This window comes from Rhodamnia argentea, chromosome 10 (genome assembly GCF_020921035.1).
Source record: "Rhodamnia argentea isolate NSW1041297 chromosome 10, ASM2092103v1, whole genome shotgun sequence".
Taxonomy (NCBI): Eukaryota; Viridiplantae; Streptophyta; class Magnoliopsida; order Myrtales; family Myrtaceae; genus Rhodamnia; species Rhodamnia argentea.
The window spans coordinates 13,307,950-13,328,954 of record NC_063159.1 but is presented as its reverse complement, the minus strand read 5'-3'; the positions used below and the strand labels follow the sequence as shown (position 1 = coordinate 13,328,954).

Here is a 21,005-nt window from a genome sequence, read left to right as displayed (position 1 = left end):
GTTGATGGACAAAAGTCGAGCTTTGAGTTTTTAATTGCCATCAAAGTAAAGTTTGAGAACTTAATAGTAATGAAATATATATATATATACATACGCGCACATGAAAATTCCTCTTTTTAATAAAAGGAAAAGGGGAAAAGTTGTCATGCCATTGCCAACCACTCGTTGTGACCGAAGGATGCTCTGGTTGTCTCGGATACTTGTTCGCTCTCTTGTCTTCTTTTATGTCGTGCGGAATCTTAGCCCACCTAAACACGGGGTCGCAATTGGCCTCTTGCTGACCGATCTACCCCCTCATCAACCAGTTGTCAAACATAAGAAAGCCAAAAGAGAAAGGAAAGAGGAAAAGCATCCTCTTTGGACTCCAGCACTCTTTCCTCCTTGTCACTTTCCCTACTTTTGCGCCCTTCTTCTCGGTCGCCGTGGTTAATGCTGTAATGGATTTTAGGGTAAGAAATTCTAGAGAGATTTTCTTTTTTTAATTTTTTTTAACGGCGGCGTATTGGCAGTTTCGATGGGACGATCTCCTACGCATATTTAAGAGACCGGCCTGATCTTCGACATGTGCTGTGCGGTTGGTCTCCTAGGAGCAAGAGCGACTGCATGGCACGGTGGTGGTTATTAGCGACGTTGATGATGGCAACAAAAGATCACATGAATATAAAGAGCATATAGACCATTCATGTCGATTGGCAAATGCTAGATTACGCGACACGTGAAAATTGACTAATAGAGGGTGGGCCCACATACGTGGAAAGAAATAACGCCGGCTCTAATACCATATTAGGCAGTTTAACCAAAAAGTTTAAGCTAATAGGTGGAGGAGATAATATGAATATAAAAAGCATATAGGACCCATTCACAATCGATGTAGGACAATAATAACTTCAACACCACCCGTGATAGAGAACGAAGAGCGAGTTCTTCGTTTTGTAATTTCTTTCGAGTTTTTATTTGTTATATTTTTACCCTTTTAATTTCATTATCCTATCGAATGTGGTACAAAATATCTAGAGGGCCCTGTTAATTTGTATTCGGGTTTTTATCCTATTCGACGTGCATCCTTAAATGTCGGAAGGATAGGTTATTATTTCCCACATGGCTTTCTTGTCATGTCCACATAACAAGTCCTTAGGATTTCACACCGCAAAGAAACAAGAGAAAATTAAGCTTTCATGTCTCCCCCATTATCATGCTCAACAGAGGTGGGAGAATTACAAAAAAAAAAGAAACTATAAATCTATTATAATTATGACAATTCAATCTTAAATTTTTTTTTATCAATTTAGTCATAAATATTTCGTACTTATGCCAATTCAATCCATTTAGCTAACCAAGTGTTAACGTTAACTTTTTAAAAAATATTTGATTAATTTTTTATGACAATTTTGGATTTTTTTCTTTTTTTTTCTTTTCTTTTCGTTAGTTTTTGCCCCAATCCTTAAGGCCAGCGGGGGCGTCTTGGGCCCGCGACAATTACAATATATTTAGGACTTTTTTTTTTTATAATTTCCCCGACAAAAGTTCATTACATCGAATTGAACACGGCGACGGACACTCCCGCCTTCCGTTTCACGCTACAGGATCAAACATATTCCACGACCCTCGTCGACTCTTCAATTGCCCCACTTAATTAATTTCATGAATCAAGAACATTAATTCCCATTTGGTATCAAGAAGGATTGCTTCTCACCTAACCCACCGAACGTACGTCCCTCTCTATGAATAATTAACAGACGGGTCATGCAAGATATAGGGAACAGGGGTCGCTTCGCAAAAGCACCATCTTTTGCCTTCTTCGCAATCCTCGCGAGTCTGCGGACGTCACATTCCACCATTTATTTGCACACAACAAATCGATTTAGATCGAATGGCACATTCCATAGGGCACCCCCGGTGCAACCAATTCGTCAATTTTCCACCAACTCCATCTCCATCTTGATGTTTAATAGCCATGGCTGTCTATAATTTCTAAAGGGGACTTCAAAATGAGGTTCCGCCGTTCAAGTATATAATATAAATCTCGTCAAATATGTCTCTCATGCCAACGGACATACACCCGTGCTGGTAAACGGATTGGGGGATAGGATCGGAGAGTATCATGTCCGGGATTCGATACTCGTGAACAACGCACACGCATGTACATTTGAGAGAGGAGCATGACCAAAAAAAAAAAGTCTCTCTCTCACGTCACCCTACAACACCTCCTAAACCATGTATTTCGTTTTCCTACATATTCAATGGGATTACTTCTTGTGTAGTCTGAACATTTCTCGTGAGGCTAATGTGTGAAGCGTATGTACTAAACCGAATCTACAACGTCAAATATGACAGATCTCATGTGGATCTCATCAAATACGAAGTACATGTAAGATTCATTGAATAATTACTACCCCACCTCTACTGCAAACATCAAGAACTCGTCGATCCGAATGCTTTGGGTCGAATCGAACCACAAGTCGGCCTAAGCCCATGAAGATTTCGAGGTCACGAGCTAACAAAACAGTTATCTAACCTTTTTCATATGTTGCACGTACAACACAAGGTAAAATTATAAAAAAAAAGTCATAAATCTATTGTAATTGTATTAATTCAATCCTAACCTTTTTTTTGGATAATTGAGTCCTAAACCTTTTGCAATTATACCAATTCAATCCATTTGCCCAGCCGATGATGACTTGAAAATTTTTAATAATATTGTTATATTTTTGAATTTTTAATATTTTTTCTTTCCTTTTCTTTCTTTTTTTTGGTCAGCAGTAGGCTGTTGGCCCCTAAGAGAGGGCTAGAGGTCCTCGCGACCCTCGCCGCAACTGGCGAGCTAGCCCTCGCCCGAGGGCAAGCGAAGGTCACTAGCCAAAACAAAAAAATATATAGAAAATAACTATTTAAAAATTCAAAATATTCAAATTAATATTAAAAATTTGTCACATCGGTTCCGGCAACGTCATGTTAGTACTAGCCAGTTAAATGGACTGAATTGATATAATTGCAAAAGGTTTAAGACTCAATTGATTAAAAAAATTGACAAAAAAATTTTGGACTAAATTGGCACAATTATAATAAATTTAGGACTTTTATTATTATTTTTCTATGAAAACACAACAGTGAGTGGGTTTGCGATCTCTTTCCATCAACAAAAACTCATAAGTGAGTTGCGTGGGGCTTCTTGTGAATACGAAGTCACATTAGATGAGAAGGCTTCCAGTATATGCTGTCCTCCTTTTCTCTTGTCTCAGGAGAAATACACTCAGGGTTCTTCTATAGTACGCACGAGTTGTCTATTTTGGGAAAATTACCAAACTAATTCTAAACTTATTGTATGTAAGGCCAATTCAGTTTTAAATTTTACAATTTTGCGAATTTAGTCCTAAATCTTTGCATCAAATTTTAATGTAATCCTTTCGATCAACTTTCACAAGAAATGGCTAGTATGACGGTCCAGCCCTCAACGCTTGTACTACGTGGCACGTCGTCGCATAGTGATTTCCAGTGAAAATTAGCTAGAATGACTACTTTGAAGTTTCGTGCGAAGATTTAGGTCTAAATTGGCAAGATTGAAAAATTTAGGATTGAAATTGGCATCCGTATAATATGTTTAGGAGTAATCAGACAATTTCTCTTATCTATTTTAATTTCCAGTAAAGAGGTTTTTCAGTTTTACTAATTCATTTAGTTGAAGTGCTGTTTCTTGTTTCGAGGCATTCTTCTTTATATGGTGGCCCCAGCTCAAAGGCAAAGATGGGACCAAACGGTGGTATTAATTATTATCATTAATGGTTGATCGTTTAGGTTAAGTGTCTGGAAAACGTTAAAAGAAATCATGAAACTGGAGGAAGTTAGATCGTGTATTATATTCAAGATTGGACCATACTTTCACAACTTCACATCTTAAAGTTGAGTAGATAATTCAACTGCTAAAATTAATCGGTAGTCCTAATTCTACCGACAGTCAGCAGGTGGGAATCATTAGTAGCCATGATAGCCTTAGGCTAAGCTACGTTAGGTCCCCAATGATAAGTTGATATTTAAAAAGATTACCTTTATATGAGAGTAATCATTACCTCACTTGCCTGCAAAATTTGAAATTATATATTTTTTCATAGTATGATGTTACTCAATCTTGCTATAGCTTATATCGCTTGCACGCAAAAAATATATAAAATAACTAAAAATTTATCTCATCAATTCCAAACTTTTCAATTAAATCAATTTAATCTTAAGCCTTTATGCGCAATTCCACTATAGCCATTCCGGCCAATTTTCATCAGAAATTGTTGACTTGACGATCTAGTCATCATGTGTCCCACCGTCACGTCAATGATTTCCGACGAAAATTCATCGAAATGATTATTTCGGAGTTTCACACGAATATGTAGGACTAAATTGGCAAAATCAAAAGGGGGAAGAGTACCAGAAAAGTTCTAAACGCATTGCATTTGTACTAATTCAATTCTAAACCTTTCAATTGAGCTAATTTATTTCTAAATCTTTTTATATATGTACCAATTCCATATGACCTAAATATCACCGACATGGACGCCGATTATTCTACATGGCACGGCTAGTGCTCATATAGACATTTTTTTATATGTTTTTAATTATTTTTAAAAAAATTTCCTTTCCTTTTTGTCGGTGGTCGATTGGTGAGGCCAACCCTCTACCCTGGCCTAGGCAAGAGTCACACTCACCAGATCTAGAGAGGGGGGCCTTGTTGGTGCTCACTCTTGCACATGTGTAGCCCCGTGAGCCGACGACCCTTGCCTGTGGCTGGTGACCGGTTGGCAAAAAATAAAGGGAAAGAAAAACAAGAAAGGAAAAAAAAGAAAAAATAAATAAATGGAGTTTAAAAAATTATTAAAAATGTTCACGTTAGCGCCGGACGTGGTACATATAATGATTGGGGTATTTCAAGGCTAAATTGGCCCAATAGACTAAATCGATACCAACGTAAAATTGTTTAGGACTAAATTGATCCAATTAAAAAGTTTATGACTGAATTGATATCAATGCATTAAGTTTGTTTTTGGTGCTTTTCACAATCGAAAAATTTACGTCTGAATTTTTATCCGTACTAAGTTTAGGACTGATCAAATAATTTCACCTAAAATTTTTAATTATAAGTAAATGCATCAAGCAAAGTACTTTTTTTTTTTGTTGGTATTGTTTTCATGAATACATGAAATTAGACGAAAAGAAAATAAAGTTCTCGACTGGCAATTATATGTCCATGAAACATATCGTATACTATTTAAATTACGAATTTTTTCAATATTTTTTTTCTTATGATAAAGTGGCTTTGTCGTAAAAGAGAGGGACAATTAGTCATTTTTCAAAGCCAGAAAAGTACTGAAATTTAAGTTCAAAGAAACTACATTAAATTTGGAGAGGTGTGTTGTCAATATCAAATTATAAGACTTCACGCATGGCTTTATATGAACTGCACATATATTTTCATCTCACTCCTTTGCTCGGCATATAATTATGACGTCGGGCAATTGAATCGATCGACTGAAGAAGTCGTATACACACTTGTGCGTTGCCGATTCCTGCAAGGTAAATTTCCGGATCCGATTGCGTTGGATCAGGACTTGGGACGAAATTCAAGCCGCCCCCCAGCAAATCGCCATCCCTATACGTAGCTCGAGAAAAGTTACCGCACGGGTCAATTCCCTAAAGGTCGATTCGTCTGATCAAACGACCATCACACGCGATATTACGAATTCAAGGAACTCTTTCCCTTTCATTGGGGGTGAAAGACGGTTAGCGAGGCTTTTATATTCAAATACCGGTGACAGAAATACCTCAACCACAATCAAAGCCTGTTTGGTCCCATGTCACATGTCTCAAAGACCTTCAAACCATAAATGTTCAGTGTTCATGTTCGTTCTGATTTCTCAAACTTAGCTGGGCATGGATATCACAGACAAAATTGGAACGCACAAGTCTGTCGGGTCAATATCTTGACGCTTTATCCTGAACGTCCAATGTCTTAGACTGTTGTGATTTGAAAGCCTTCGCTGTCCGGGGCCAATTATTTGAGGGCAAAATAGGGATTTATGGGAGGAATTTCTTCAAAAATTCCTAAATTTATTGCACTTTGGCCAATTCAAACATAAACTTTTTAATTTTGACAATTGAATCATAAACCTTTTGACATTTTGTCAATTGAGTCCATCCAGCAAATTTTAGCAGGATATTACTGATGTGGACCCCGGGCGTCCTGCGTGGTACGACCGACGTTGACGTGGACAAATTTTTATAATTTTGTTTTAAAATTTCTGAATTTTTTTTGTAATTATTTCTTTCTTTCTTATACTTCTTTTTTTTTCCCTGCCAAGCCCGACGAGGGCTTCGTGACCCTTGCCCAGTGATCCACGATGGTTGCCGGCCCTCGCCTATGGTCGATCAATGACCCTTGCCGGACTTGATGGAGAAAAAGGAAAATAAAGAAAGGAAAAGAAATGGAAAAAAAAATGAATGCTTACCGTTTTATGTGACATCACTGGCCTCCAAGTCAGCAATTTTTAGTTGAAATTGACTGGATGGATTCAATTGACAAAATTTAAATGTTTGAGACCGAGTTATTCAAATAGCAATAAATTTAAGACTTATCGAATAATTTTTCCGGCTGGAGGGAGACCATTTAGACAACAATGCTTGGCCCATAAAATATTTTTTGGCATTTGCCACGGTTTTATGAAAATTAGTTAATAACACACACACACACACACAATATATATATAAGCATTCTCTATTGCCGGATTAGGAGAGCCATCCGGAATGCTAATCTCTCGTTGTAAGATCATCGTTTTGGTTGGGTGGAAAGGATCTCTCTTGATGATAATGTTATGTGGCATTCAGAACGAGCCTTGAAGTGAACGAATTACAAAGAACGAAGAAGTAAGGAAATAACGAAGAAGTAAGGAAATGAGACGACTCTTTCTTGAATTATATCATAAACAGATCTTCCCCTCCAAACCAATCACCAGTTTTTCTCCGTTCCTCTCTAGTGACGCTCGTGGCCCGCGAACCCGGGCATGCCGAAATCGGTGCCTCTCTCGTAGGTCTTGGGTCCCAAGTGAGTCCGAGACTGAAGCACCAAGCACTAGAAATATAAGTTGTGGATGGATGGGTTGGATCGACAAAATGGAAGTGTGTACTCTCATGTTAGTAACAAGCCCAGCTGGGCACAAAAGGCCTTGGGCTCTGCTACAAGTGCGTTGAAGAAAATTTCGAAACTGTTCATCGTATGTGTTGCCCAGTTCCATTTACAAGTTATAACGCATAAGTTTTTAGGGCTAACATAACAAAAAACCCTAAATTGGTACACCTATAATAAATTTATCCTAAATTATTTTATTGACCACCAAAAATCCTAAATTGATATACTTTTGACAAATTTACCCAAAACTAGTACACTAATGATAAATTTACTCTCCGTTAGTTTCCGTTAAATTTTATCATCAAATTATTAAGTTAGATGACACATGTCAATTATCGGATGTACATGTTTGGGGGTTTTTATCCTTTGTTTGTCACATGTGTATCAATTTGAAAATTTTTCGTGATATTAACTCAATTTAATAGAAACTAACGAAGGGTAAATTTGTCACATGTATATCGGTTTGGGATTTTTAGTGGTAAAAAAAAAATAGTATAGGGGTAAATTTATCACAAATGTACAAATTTAAGGTTTTTGGTAGTCGTAAAAATAGTATCAAGTAAATTTGTCATAGGTGCACTGGTTTCAAATTTTTTGTGATTAAAAAAATAGTTTGAGCTAAATTTGTTATAAGTGTAGCGGTTTGGGGTTTTTCCATGGTATTAACCCAACTTTTTATAAAAATTTCCGGACCACACTAGGTGGAAAACCGACCATATTCCGCTTGGTCCTGTCGCACGCCTAGGCGGGGGCCACTCACCCGTTAATCTCCTCTACTCGTTGGAGTTAATATGATGGCGGAATCGCTGCAATACGCCACCATCACCGATGATGGTAGCAAGAAGGCTCAAGTGAGCTCGGCCTCGCCTAAGTCCGCCATCCCCTTCCCCCTTGTTTATTCTCTTCCATCTCGGTGTTTGTTCATGGGGTCACGGCTCTAGTGCCTTCTTCCCATGGGGGCGAGAGGCCATCGCCGATGCATGGACGGCAGTCACCGCTGCCTTGCCCCACTTCCTCTCCCTTTCTCCATTGTCTTCTTTTTTCATCTCGGTCTACCATTTCTTCTTTTCAATCTTCGCAATGGTTGGTGTCAAAATTAATGCCAAGTATCCACCAAAATGCACAAATTGGGTAACATAAAAAACATATAGAAAAACCATATCAAAAAAATTTCCATCATTTCAAACTTACGGATCCATAGAGATACTTGAATATCATACATTTTTCACAAATTTTAGGATCTATTTACACGATAATAACGTTTTACGATTTAATTATACTTCACAAACACGTACACTCCTTACTATCCGAATCCCTTTTTTTAATTCATTTTGTGGATATCTTATGCCCTATGAGTGGAAAGCATCGATAAATGTGCGGTTAAAACATCCAATCATTCGGGTAAGTTAGTTGGCATTTCCCATCAAGACCTCGAAATGGGTTTGTCTTGCAAGATCTCCGAGATACCATAAAAGGTTAAGTGCACGATGAAGTCCGAGGAACCTGCAAAAAGGGCAATTGACGTCAAGGGACCCCCACTGGCCTCTATTCTTCTTCCTGTCGATTTGTATAAATTGCGACAAAAATAATTCCTCAGCAATCAAATGGATCGATTTGACGCTTAGGCCAATACAGTTATTTGCATATCTAAGAGAAGGTCGCTGCTCAAACATTGGAACATACCATAACAAGAAAATAAAAAAATTTACTCCGATAAGGAAATTAAATCTCTAACAACTAGCAACTCTAGCTGTAGTTATTGCCTCCGTCCTTGGTCACGCACCGTTATCCCGCCGATTCGATTCACGGCCATCGATGAGATTTTTTTGATTGGGCGGGTCGACGACGACGGCCCCACGTCCTTTAAGACATTTTGGAAGAAAATGTCCCATTCATGCATGTGTGGGGAGGTAGCTAGCCAGTGCGAAGGAAGATGAAAACGAAGGACATTGGAGGTATATTTGGGCTTTTCTTGGACCACCCTGAGGATGCTCAGAAAGCCATTGCTTATCGTGGCAAGTACTAGGCCCTACCACAAGCCCATGATAGTTAACTCCTCTCTTAGGCTCCCATTCAATTTTATGGTGAGCTTTGTATCGGTGAATAAGTACAACAAACGTGTAAGACTCGTCTAATCGACCCCACGTTAGAAATTGCCGACGTCAAAATTTTTGCAATTTCTTTTTAAAAAAAGTCTCATTTTTTTTTTCTTTTTATATTTTCCCTCCTATTTCCTTCCCCTCACTGGCCATAGCCCTTGCCGGATCTAGGCAAGGGATGATTGACGTAACCTAAGAAGCATCATCAAGCGATTTAGCATTCGGGTAATGCCTGGCGTACTAAGTTCCGCCTCCAAATAATAGACCGTTCATGAGCCGAATTGAGTAGTGACATCCAAACAGTCACTCATAATTACACCCAACAAGGAACCTGCCACATTGCTTAATACACAAATCTTGTAAACATGCCTGCATATACTTAGTAAAATTCCATACTATCCAATTGAAATACGCGCAGTAAGTTAAGTTACTCATTGTAATCAAAGGATTCATCTCATGCATGCCGCATATAATTAAATCTTTGAAAGGGGTTTGCGATTTGCACAAGAATAGTCATCGACAACGTTAATAGCTGCGAAAGAAATTAGAGAGGGAGAGAGATCCATGCATAATTCGGAATTGTCACATGAATCATGTGTCCACATCTTGGTGTATTGAGGATTGGATCGATGTGGACCATTTCTTCTGTTTTTTTTTTTTTTTTGCCGTTTATTTTCGGTGGCGGAAGAGTAAATGAAGGGAACGTTGTTCATGTGAACGTGGTTAGGTTTTGCAACTACCAAAGCCTCAGATACTTAGTGCTTTGTCGTGCTTTTAATGTCGAACACGCAGACACACACACACGCAAACATATGTGTGAAAAATCTCTTTGCCATCATTATGGTGCGCCATGGCCACACAACTCAACCAAACGCCCTTGGCCCATGTTAACTCTCCAACTTGATTGATGATTTTTGAGTTTCCAAGTGTTTACGGACCCCACGCTTCTTCCTCCCCCCCTCTCTCTCTCTCTCGATCTCTCTCGATCTTGAACATCAACATTGAATGAGACACGATCGTGCTGCTTCTGCTTTCCAAGGCCACTGCCCTTATTCTTATGTTACTTGCATGTATTTGATTGGGGAAGATTGTCAAAAAAGTCCTAAACCTTTTGCACTTTTGCCAATTCAGTCATAAGCCTTTTAAGTTTACCGATTCAGTCTTAAACATTTTAACCTTTACCAATTTAGTCTTATTGGCTGAAAATCGCCGACGTAGATAATTTTTATTATTTTATTTTTCCTTTTTTCCCTTCATTTTTTCCTTCCAGCGTTAGGCCCTAGTTGGATTGGGCGAGGGCGGCCATAGCCCGCCCAAGCAAGTTTGACCCTCGTCCGGGGGGGAGGGGTGCAATCCTCTCAAGCTGGCGAGCGTGGCCCTTGCCCGATGCTATAGGGAAAAAAAAAGGGAAAAGAAAGGCAAAAAAGAAAAAAAGGAAAAAAGGAAAAAAGAAAAAGAGAAAAGAAAAGAAAATAAAATAAAAAATACATAGAAATATTCATGAATATATTAAATATTATCACAAATGTCCATGTCAACGCCGGCGGTGCCACGTAGAACGAACGATGTCTATATTAGTGATTTCCGGCCATATGTCCGAATTGACACAATGTGAAAAGATTTAAGACCGAATCGGCAAACTTAAAAGGGTTAGAACTAAATTGAAAAAAAAATTGCCAATGGTTTAGGAAGATGACAATTTTCCGTATTTGATTGATTGGTTCCCTATTTGATTGATTGGTGTCACAATCTGCGCAGAATGGTGAACAAACGAAGCGATTTGGTTAAAGAGGTAAATTGCAGAACCGTCTCTCGATGCTCTTTGTAGTTTGTATCTCTCGCAAGTTTTCACACGCAGTAAGTGCACATGCACGCGAGACCAAGCTCAACAACATAATCACTATATGCAAGATAACATGAGCCCTTCGCCTACGTCAACATGGACACCAACTTCAACAAGGAAAAGAAGTCCTACACGGAATTAATTTACCTATTTTTGTTGCATCACCCACGATCTTGTTGGTAAGAGTTCCATTTGGATTCTCATAATATTGTCCGATTTCCTTGCAATTCAATCATAGTTCGGATTTCAGATAAATTTAGACTAACTCAGAGCCATAATCAACGATTAATATATAGATGTACATTTTTTTGGCTTCATATATGCACTTGATAATCGAATGAACATCGGATTTTTCTTTGGAAAAATCATGGCTCTAATTAACATCAAGAGGCTACAACAAGTATGCAACTCCTCAACGGTAGGGGAAGATGTCGACATAAGAAATCTTTCTCACATTGATGGAACTATAACAAGTATGCAACTATTCAACCCAATCAACATTGGAGGCAAATATAATCGTGCCACACAATGAAAAATTAGGTTAGGAAAGGGAAAGGGACAAGGATATATATCACAGAACTCCAAAAAAAAAAAAAAAAAAAAAAGAAGAAAAGAAAAGAAAGGAAGGATTATAGCCCACACAGAAGCGTCAATGCAACATCTGAAAAGATGCCTTGGGGTGGTCCAAACCAAAGTGAACTCTCAGCTTCAGACAAACGAGTGATACCCATCGGAGCTTTTAAGGAGTTGGAAGAGCTAGAGCTGTCCGAATTATGTTGACAGTTTTAAGTGGGTTTTAACATGTGAAAAGACCCTACAAGATAATGCTCATGATCTTGTGTCCATGCAATGCCATTTTGTGTTCTTTTTCCCATGTTGTGCTCGCTTTTATCATTTACAATTTGAGTGATCCAAGAGCAGAGCGTGTGGGCTCTCTCTCTCTCTCTCTCAAGCACATTGTTCTTTGTCTCCGCACTTGCTCAGTTGCTTCTCCCTCGCATCCACATTCTTCCTTTCTGTTCTTTTCTGAGAGTATGAAATATCTCTCCCAATACCACATTACAGACAACGTAGGCACTTTATTAATGCTTGCTGTGGATAACGAGAAGTCCCCCAGTGATATTATGTGCACAGGAATGTCTGAAACTTTGTTTTTCGGGAGGCATCCTTCTCTAACATTTTCGGTTTCTAATATTGTCTAAAAAGCAGGATCAAGGTGGGACTAGTCATTGGAGAAGGGACACATGAACCGGCCCACGATCTCCTTTTTTTATTTTAATTTCTTGGGGCTTCTGGTATTTTCCCAATTTTCCTGAATTTGGCAAAGAATAGAAAATTTCGTAGGTCAAATGGGTGGAAATCTCAAAAGCTTTAACCAATTCAGTTGTCTATCACTAACAAGGACAAAAAACAAATAATGCTATCATTTTCATGACCCCCTTTGTTTTGGCAAAACTTATATCCATGATGAGCTTGTAAAGCTAGAAATCCTAGTCGAAAACTTTACAAATCGGGATACGGGTCCATTAGTTTATGATTTGGGACTTGGGTAAAGATCAAATAGGAGCAGAGTTCTGTAATTTCTCCGTTGATGATGGAAGATAGGGACGAGAGTTGTAACGTAAAAGTTATACCAACAAGCTCCGAAGTTCCTCAAACGGAATAAAGCATCAAACACGGTCATTTGCAAAAAAGGGGCAAGGTAAAAACCTCTATGCTTCCAAACGTATCCAAGGGATTGATTTCATAGAAGAAATCTACGCAATAAAGACTCTTGGCAATAATGACTCCTACATTCAACCACCACAAGGTTGTCGGTTCCAAACAAGCTCTATAGGTAGCTGAGGTTGACAAAGCTAAAGAGAAGAGGGGCAGTGTGAGTGCATGATTAATCTATATGCATGGTCCACACATGTGAGGAACAGAACAGGAAACCTAAATAAAAAGAAGAAGAAAAAAAGTGATGGAGGGTCAAGCTAAGGACTTGGTGGTGAAGAGAGGAGCGAAGGTGGGAGGCAAAAGACGCAGGAGTTGCCAGAGGCAAGGTCGCACTCAGGCCACCCATTGGGGAAAGAGTTGAGGAACAAATAGATAGCGACCCTTCCCTTGTGCCACAACATGCATCCTCAACCCCACCTCCACGACTCTGTCTCTCTCTCTCTCTATCTCCCAAGCTGGGCCGAGCCGAGCAGAGCCGAGCCGAGCCGAGTCCAGCCCATCTCCAATTTTTTTTTTAATATGTCGGACCATGATTAGTTAGATTGAAGCTAAAATTGCACTTTATAAGGTAAGGTTTTACCGATTAAACGTACATGTATTGTATGTGACAAGCAAACTTTAAAGGAAACAATCGCATCCGGGATGGAAGTTGCCTAGCTCTTGCTCCTCTTTTATGATATCGAGGGTTTTCCATTGATGTGTTTCTTCTTTATTAATTTTTAACACCGTCAATTGGACGTGAACCAATCGTGCTCTTATGGCATTGATATATGCATCTAATTCTGAATATTGAAGCTGTGTTCATTCATGGCATGATTGAAGGGCTAGCCAAAGTCCTGCTCTATCATAATAAAGATGAGTATCTACTACATCAGTAACTACTTTGGACGTGATGTCCCAAAATTTATGTGGGAAAGCCATCTCAAAATCGTTTCTTTGATCGGGGAGGAGGGGTTTGACCAGATCAAGGATTATGGTTTGGACTCTGGAAGTTGGGCAAGCATCATTGTAGGCTCCTCTTCAATGACGATTTGTAAAGTTAAGGGAAGGTGCTAACGACGTTGTATCCTTTTACTCTTATTGACCCAGTTAGCTTATATGACGCCTTTGCTTTGAATGGCTACAGTGCAATAGCATCGGGAAGCAATCGCTTCATGCTTTGTATGTAAAACCCTAGTTGTTTTTTAACTTCTCAAATGCAAAACTTCATCATACACCAAATCATTTGGGGGCAAGAAACATCAAGCAAGCTCTTGGATATTTGCCAGACACATATAATTCATGAGGATTTTGTTAAAAGTGCCTTACCTTAGAAGCACATATCACAATGCACTGATTGCTCTCATGATATACATAATCAATTGTTTGAAAATATGATTTTTTTCCTCATTAAACGCGCTTAGCAAGTACTTCAGAGACACTCGTTAAAACCCTTGGATTATAGAATCACCTTCATATGGTTTGTTATTGAGGTATAACTGGTGCAGTTGCATTGAAACCCTTATAGATCTGCAATGGTCCCCCCAACAAGAAATCACAACCTTTGTGACCGTGACTTTAATGGCAAAGAGTGCTTGCATGAATGAAGGGTTGCTGTTGGAGTTAGGAGTGATGTGGAGTTTTTCAAAGACATGTTGAGGAGGGGTGGGCCCACTTTCCTTCGAGATTGGTACAATCCCATCAAATGGTACTTCCGTTAAACCCTAAAAACATTAATGCGTGCAAATGGAGCTCAAACCCAAGTAGTCCAAGAAAAGATCACATAATAAGACAATGCCCTAGAAAGTTGAGAGAGAGAGAGAGAGAGAGAGAGAGAGAGGCTTGTCTTGGGATGGCAAAGAAAAAGGCGGAGAGTTATGAGCGAGTGAGCAGCTGGGGCTGGGAATAATTGCAAAACGAGCCAAGCATGTATGAAAAAAGCAGTGAGTTCAGCATCATTAAATTGCTACTTCAGATCCATCTTCCAGCTCTCTCTCAAAAGCTACACACTGAGGAAATGAGAAGGAAAAAGGAACTCAGCAGCAAAAGAAGACCCTCATACCAACAAAAGATCATCATCAGCACGCAAATTCTCTCTCTCTCTGTCTCTCCATCTCTCTCCATCGTTTTGTACCTTAGGTTGAATACAAGCAGCTTTCTGCGTTAACAGACGGTTTAAAAGTTTTTGCCTGAGCGGTTCTTGAAAGAAGTGAAAGCAAGGAAAGAGAAGCTTCACAGAACATTATCCCTTTTAAGTATTTACTGTTTTGGGTTATAAACAGAACCACGAAGCTTAATGTTTCCTAAGTGTAGTGATACTGTGAATTGTTTACTCAACAATTTTTTTTTTTTTTTTATGATCCAGGATCCGCCAGTCGTAATTCGGTTTCACCCTTCCGACGGCGACTATACCCGGAGGGAGGTTGGTCCCGTAGCCCACCAGCAAGGGCTTCCCACTTAAGTCCGAGAAACGCGTTGGGAGAGTTTCGAACCCCTGATTGTGGCTTACACCGGCGCCAAATGGTTTGATTCTCACTAAACACGCCATGCCCGTGGTGGGTTTTGTTTACTCAACATTTATTCACTCATATTTCAAGAACTTGTTGGTAATGAGACTTCATGATTAAACCTCTTTTTCAAGACTAGCTCGAAAATACTTTCCGGAAAATCATTTATTAGGAAAATAATTGATTTTCAGGAAATCATTTTTCAAAAAAATGATTAGTTTTTCAAGACAACTTCATGTTAAAGAAGAATGCTTAGTTATATATATATAAAAAAAAACAAAGACACGCACATTGTTCAGGAACCAATGGCAATCAAAAACATTTTTCATTATTGTGATCATAGTGATCAAGAAGACCCGGATGATAATTCAACAAGTAGTAGTAATAATAAGGGAGGAAACAGGACCCAAAGAGAGAAGGAAAAGGCTGGGAGAGAGTGTTGTACTTGGCTCATCAAATCAAAAGAAGATTGAAGAAACAAGTAGATAGACTTTCACTTCCCTCATCAGTTGATCCTGAAATCTAGTTAACATGTTCATCATAAAAAGGACCACAACTTGCTGCAGAATCCCTGCAACAGATATAACACAGCCAACAGCTATAAAGAACCAACACCAACTTCTCTCTCTGCCCCCTGGTCCTGGAGAGAGAGAGAGAGAGAGAGAGAGAGTCGTCCTGGACATTTCCCTCTCTGTCCTTACAGACATTTCACTAAAACATGGGTTGTTGAGCGATGGGTATGTTGAGTATTGTACACTGGACAGAACTTGAAAAAGCAACAAATAAAAAAAGAAAGGCTCTCCTGTCCCTTCACTGTCTCGTGTGTACTCTCTCGAAAAATGGTACCAAAACTATGTATAGTTCCCTCAATATGGTCTATCTGTATATACATTAGCATGTTGACATGTAAGTCGCAATGATGTACTGCCATCTCTTGGATTTATACTTTAAAAAAGTTTGTGACTTTCCTTCTTTTTTTGACTATGGACTTGCTGGGGACGATGAGCTCCTCCCTCTCTCTCACAGAGTAATCAAGTGATACTTAAGTCAGTTTCACGTATAAAATTAAGAATCCTTTTGTTTCACAAAAAGTAAGTAATTTGAAAAATAAATTTCAAAAACGATCGCTTATATCACTTACAAAAATGAATGAACGAAAAAAATATTATCATCATTTGTGAAAATATTTAAACACAAATTGTTGTTCAATAATGAAAATATTTTTTGTTGACTAATTATTTTAAACGAGACATGTGATCATTTTTAGAAAAATATTTTTCAAATCACCCATTTCTTTTCAAACAAACGGAGCCTAAGTCTATCTCTTTGGGTCCCATTAAAAGATAAGCCGTTCATACTGAGATAAAAACCCTCGAGTGGTTGAGCCAAATAAGGAGCCGAGCACGAGATGTATCCCATCTTTTCAAGCGCAAATTCTGCATTGTTTTATCTCCTTATTGTTTGATAATGATATATGAATTTCTTTCTGTCCTAAGAATTCTTCACTCATTGATATATGAATTGTAAAACCTTTTTCTTCATATCACAATTTGTAAAGAAAGCTGCTAGCATGATAGTATGACAGTACTGTCAGTTATTTATGATCACACGATCTCTCAATTAATGAGTGTTTTATGCAAAACACATGGTGATAGTCTATAGATTTACGATTGAGATTGTCTTGTCTCTAATAAGATTGTCAGGAAACATTTTTCATTTGTAAAAGCTTTTTCTGTGCTAAATATCAACAGATAAGTCACTTAAAAGAATTTCTTATCACATGAATCTGTACTTGTACTTCATCTGCTCTTACCCACGTATCAGACCATCAACAAGCAATTATTCGCAAAAGGGAAGATTTTATGCACGCCATGTATTTATTATGGCACGATAAAGCTTTCTAGAAATAAATCAAGGTCAAATCACTTGATACTCGTACGTCTAGACAAGTTATAGAAGGACATCCACAAAAATATGTTGCTAGGTATCTTAACAAGGAAAATAAAAATTGCGTCATTGGAAACTTTAGCCATAACAAAACCAAATCGTACTTTTTTTTGTGTGTCAAATATGAACTAAAAAAGTCATAAATTTATTGTATTGATATAAATTCAATCCTAAATCTTGTAAATAAGCCAATTAGTCTTAAAATTTTTCACATTGAAACCAATACATATGATAATTTAGAATAGAAATCGGCGACGTGAATGTCGGTCGTCTTACGTGGCACGACTGGTGCTGACGTGGACATTTTTTTATATAATTTTTTCATTTTTTTAATTTCTTTTTCTTTCCCTTCTCTTTTCGCCGGTGGCCGGTTACTTGCCACCGGCAATAGGCCATGGCTAGCCTCGCCAGCGCTTTGCTTTCACCCAAGCGAGGCTAGCCCTCACCGGCCATGGTCGGTTTAAACGGCTATCTCCAAAAAGAAAGGGGAAAAGAAAAAAAAAACTAGGGGAAAGGAAAAAAAAAAAACAAAAGGAAAGACAGACAAACAAGAATAAAAGAAAAAAAATATAAAATAATGTATACGTCAATGTCATTTGTGCTACGTATGATGACAGGTATCCATGTCGGCAACTTTCGCCTAAATTAGCGGGATGGACTAAATTGGTACTAATATAAAGCTTTGGGATTAAATTAACTCAATTGAAAGGATTATGATTGAATTGATACCAATATAACAGTTTAAAACTTTTTGCTACTTTTTCCATATGAACTGCCACAATCTTGTTTGCTAAAATCATCACAATTCAAATAGGTCCTATTTCATTCAGTTGAAATTGCAACATTTGCGTTCCTTATACAAGAGGAGGGGATCTAAATGAGCTTGGTTTTGGTCATTGTCATGACATTTGCACTTTATTGAGACCGTTGAAACATTATCCCATATCGCTTGACAACGGGTCTTATATGTGTTTGTTCAAATATTAGGTTAAAACTTTTGAGTTGGTTTTTCAAATATGATATCAGAGCTAATGTTAATTTTTTCATGTATTTGCGTCCACCCTCTCTCCCTCCATCGGATAAATTCAACTTTTGAATTGAACTTTTTAACAAAGATGACAACTGTAATGCCTCGAAAGTAGTAGTTTGTGGCAAAGTTTGGCAGGGTCCTATTAGTATAAAAAGCTGTTGAATATTCTATATACGACCTTTTGACAATTTGACTAACATAAGACTTGTGCTAAAAGCTATACAGCACTTAGAAGTATTCGCACCTCATTTGTTTTCGGGGAGAAGAATGACATCTCTTCATAGCTCGATCTGAGGTCGTCATGAATTCAGTAGCTTTTAGGTGACATTAAATCTCGCTAGCAGCGATGACATTAGTTGGATGGCACAAGAAAAATTCAAGAAAGAAACGGCATGCAGGTAAGAAGTCAAATGGCAAGGAATATGTCAGGCTCAAGTCCTCGGCAATAAGGCAAAAGGTTTTACTAGCGTAACAGTTTTTGAGTAACTGTGAGAATAACCGTGTATGTTGTGGGGCATAAATTTTTATGGAAAATGCTTCTCTAACAATAGTATTAGAAACAATACAATTTCAATTGTAGATCAACACACTATCATCGTTTATTTTGCATAATTGACAATACTGTTGAACTGTCTTCTAATTCTTATAAGAGTGGATCCCACTCACAGTTGTCTGAAAACTATTACTTAATCAATTGTGACGACGCAAAACTCTCTCTTTGTCTCTCTCTCTCTCTAAACGTACCAATGAGTTGAAGTTGGCTTTGTCAGTCCTCAGTCTCGTCGATGGGTCATCCCTCAAATCCTCCATGGATGATATAATCCTCTTATGAAGGCCCCATGCCTCCTCTTTCAAACACTTAGCCTCCACATAAAAACCCCCCAAAACACTCCTCTCTTCCTCTTCCTCCTCCTCCTCCTCCTCCTCCTCCAAAGGGTGGCTCTTCTCTGTCTCTTCTTTCCAATGGAGAAGACGCACGAGAGAGAGACTCACGACTTCATGAACGTGGAGTCCTTCTCTCAACTTCCCTTCATCCGCCCCGCCCCGGTCAATAAGGAGAAGGGCATCAAGTTGTTCGGCATCGAGTTCGGGGCCGAGGGCAGCGCCGGCCAGGGCCACAGCGGCAACAACGAGATGGACTGTGGGGGTGACGCCGAGCCCGGCGTGGCGGAGGAGGCAAGCAAGGACGGCGACAGCAACGGGGAGAGCGGGCGGCGGTTCGAGTGCCACTATTGCTGCCGGAACTTCCCCACCTCGCAAGCCCTCGGCGGCCACCAGAACGCGCACAAGCGAGAGCGCCAACACGCCAAGCGCGCCCACCTCCAGTCTGCCATGGCCCACGGTGGCCTCTCCGACACCCAAGTCTACGGCTTCATGAACTATCGGCTCGGCTCGGCCGCCGCCATGACTTACCCTACATGGAGCAACAATGGTAGCAACGCCACCATTTCGAGTAACAGCACTAGGTTTTATGGAGGCCACGGCTCTGTCTCTCATCAACAGCCCATAAACGGGAGTCCTCTAGCCTTGTGGCGGATCCCCGCCGGTAGCTCCGGCTTCAGCCGGGACCACCACTCAGCGCACCCGTTGCCGTTATTTGCCGGGGATGAGGCGATGAAGCGATCTCCAGGCGGAGGCAATAGCGCGAATCCTCAAAGCAGGTACGCTTGTGATGGGAAGGCAAGCATGCAGGACCATGTGAGCTTGGATCTTCATCTGTAGCGGGTCTGGTTGAATTCCATATAATTGACGAGGATTTTCAAGAATTCTGATTCTCTCAAATTGCGTGGTACTAAACGTTTTTGTCACAATCATAAGCGGAAAAAAAAAAAATACGAGAGAGAGAAAGAGAGAAACGGTTCTAATTTATGGAAACCCTCCTTGCTATTTCTGACTCCATAACAACGATAACCTTTCTGCTTTGATTCTTATTATGTAAATGAGGCGAGTATAGATCTCGAATTGATGTAGACAAACATCATCATGCCTTTGTGCTCATCGCAATCACTCGCATGTCGGAATTTCGCTTGTTCTTCAGAATAAAGAGCTGCGTATAAGTTGTATCAGTGGCGAAATATATGATCTGCAGCTAACTTTGTCTTCGGGCGCGACTTCTTCTCATCAGCATCTGGACTTACAGCGTGTGCCTGAAACACAGTTGATGCCTCCTCCTTTCTAAATTCTTTCCACGTGAAGGGAATAAATGCTTGTGAATGGAATTCAGATGAGTACTGTTACAGTGAAGCTCTCAGACCGCGCACACAGTTCGCAAATACCTACGATCGTCCGAGACACACAAATTCTTTTTCCTCTTTTGCCCTGGGTATCTGCACGTAATTGAAGTTCTGCATCATATCTAGAACAACGAGAGCTAATCACTATCCTGAAGCATGTTCCGGTTCCGACCCCAACTAGTCACCGCGAATCTTTAGCAATGGTTCGCCTTTTCCGTTTCCCCTTGGCCTGCACCAGGTGTGGCTGACCTCCTTTGAAGCTTTCCTGCTATGTATTTTCACTTAAGCTGATATAAAGAGCTCGTTCGTGTCTAACATATGGCCAAAAATGGTCCATGTTCATCATACCATTAGTGGCACTAAAGCTGAAGCAATGCAGTATGTTATCACCTTAGAAATGGTCGTCACTGACTTCAGGGAAAAAAAAGAAAAGAAAAAGTGAGAGCAAAAGGGTAGACTGTAACTATACTGTGGCTATGAAG

General features: G+C 39.4%; 1 protein-coding gene across 1 annotated transcript; it reads left to right on the top strand.

The window, feature by feature from the left end:
* The first annotated feature begins 19,133 nt into the window (after positions 1–19,133).
* On the top strand, positions 19,134–20,051 carry LOC115730570 (zinc finger protein 8). Its single transcript, XM_030661184.2, has one exon. The coding sequence runs from the start codon at positions 19,253–19,255 to the stop codon at positions 20,009–20,011; it is 759 nt and encodes a 252-aa protein (XP_030517044.2). The 5' UTR covers positions 19,134–19,252; the 3' UTR covers positions 20,012–20,051.
* The last annotated feature ends 954 nt before the right edge of the window (positions 20,052–21,005 follow it).

Coding starts and splice junctions, on each gene's coding strand:
- LOC115730570 (XM_030661184.2), top strand. CDS start 19,253: ATGGAGAAGACGCACGAGAGAGAGACTCACGACTTCATGAACGTGGAG.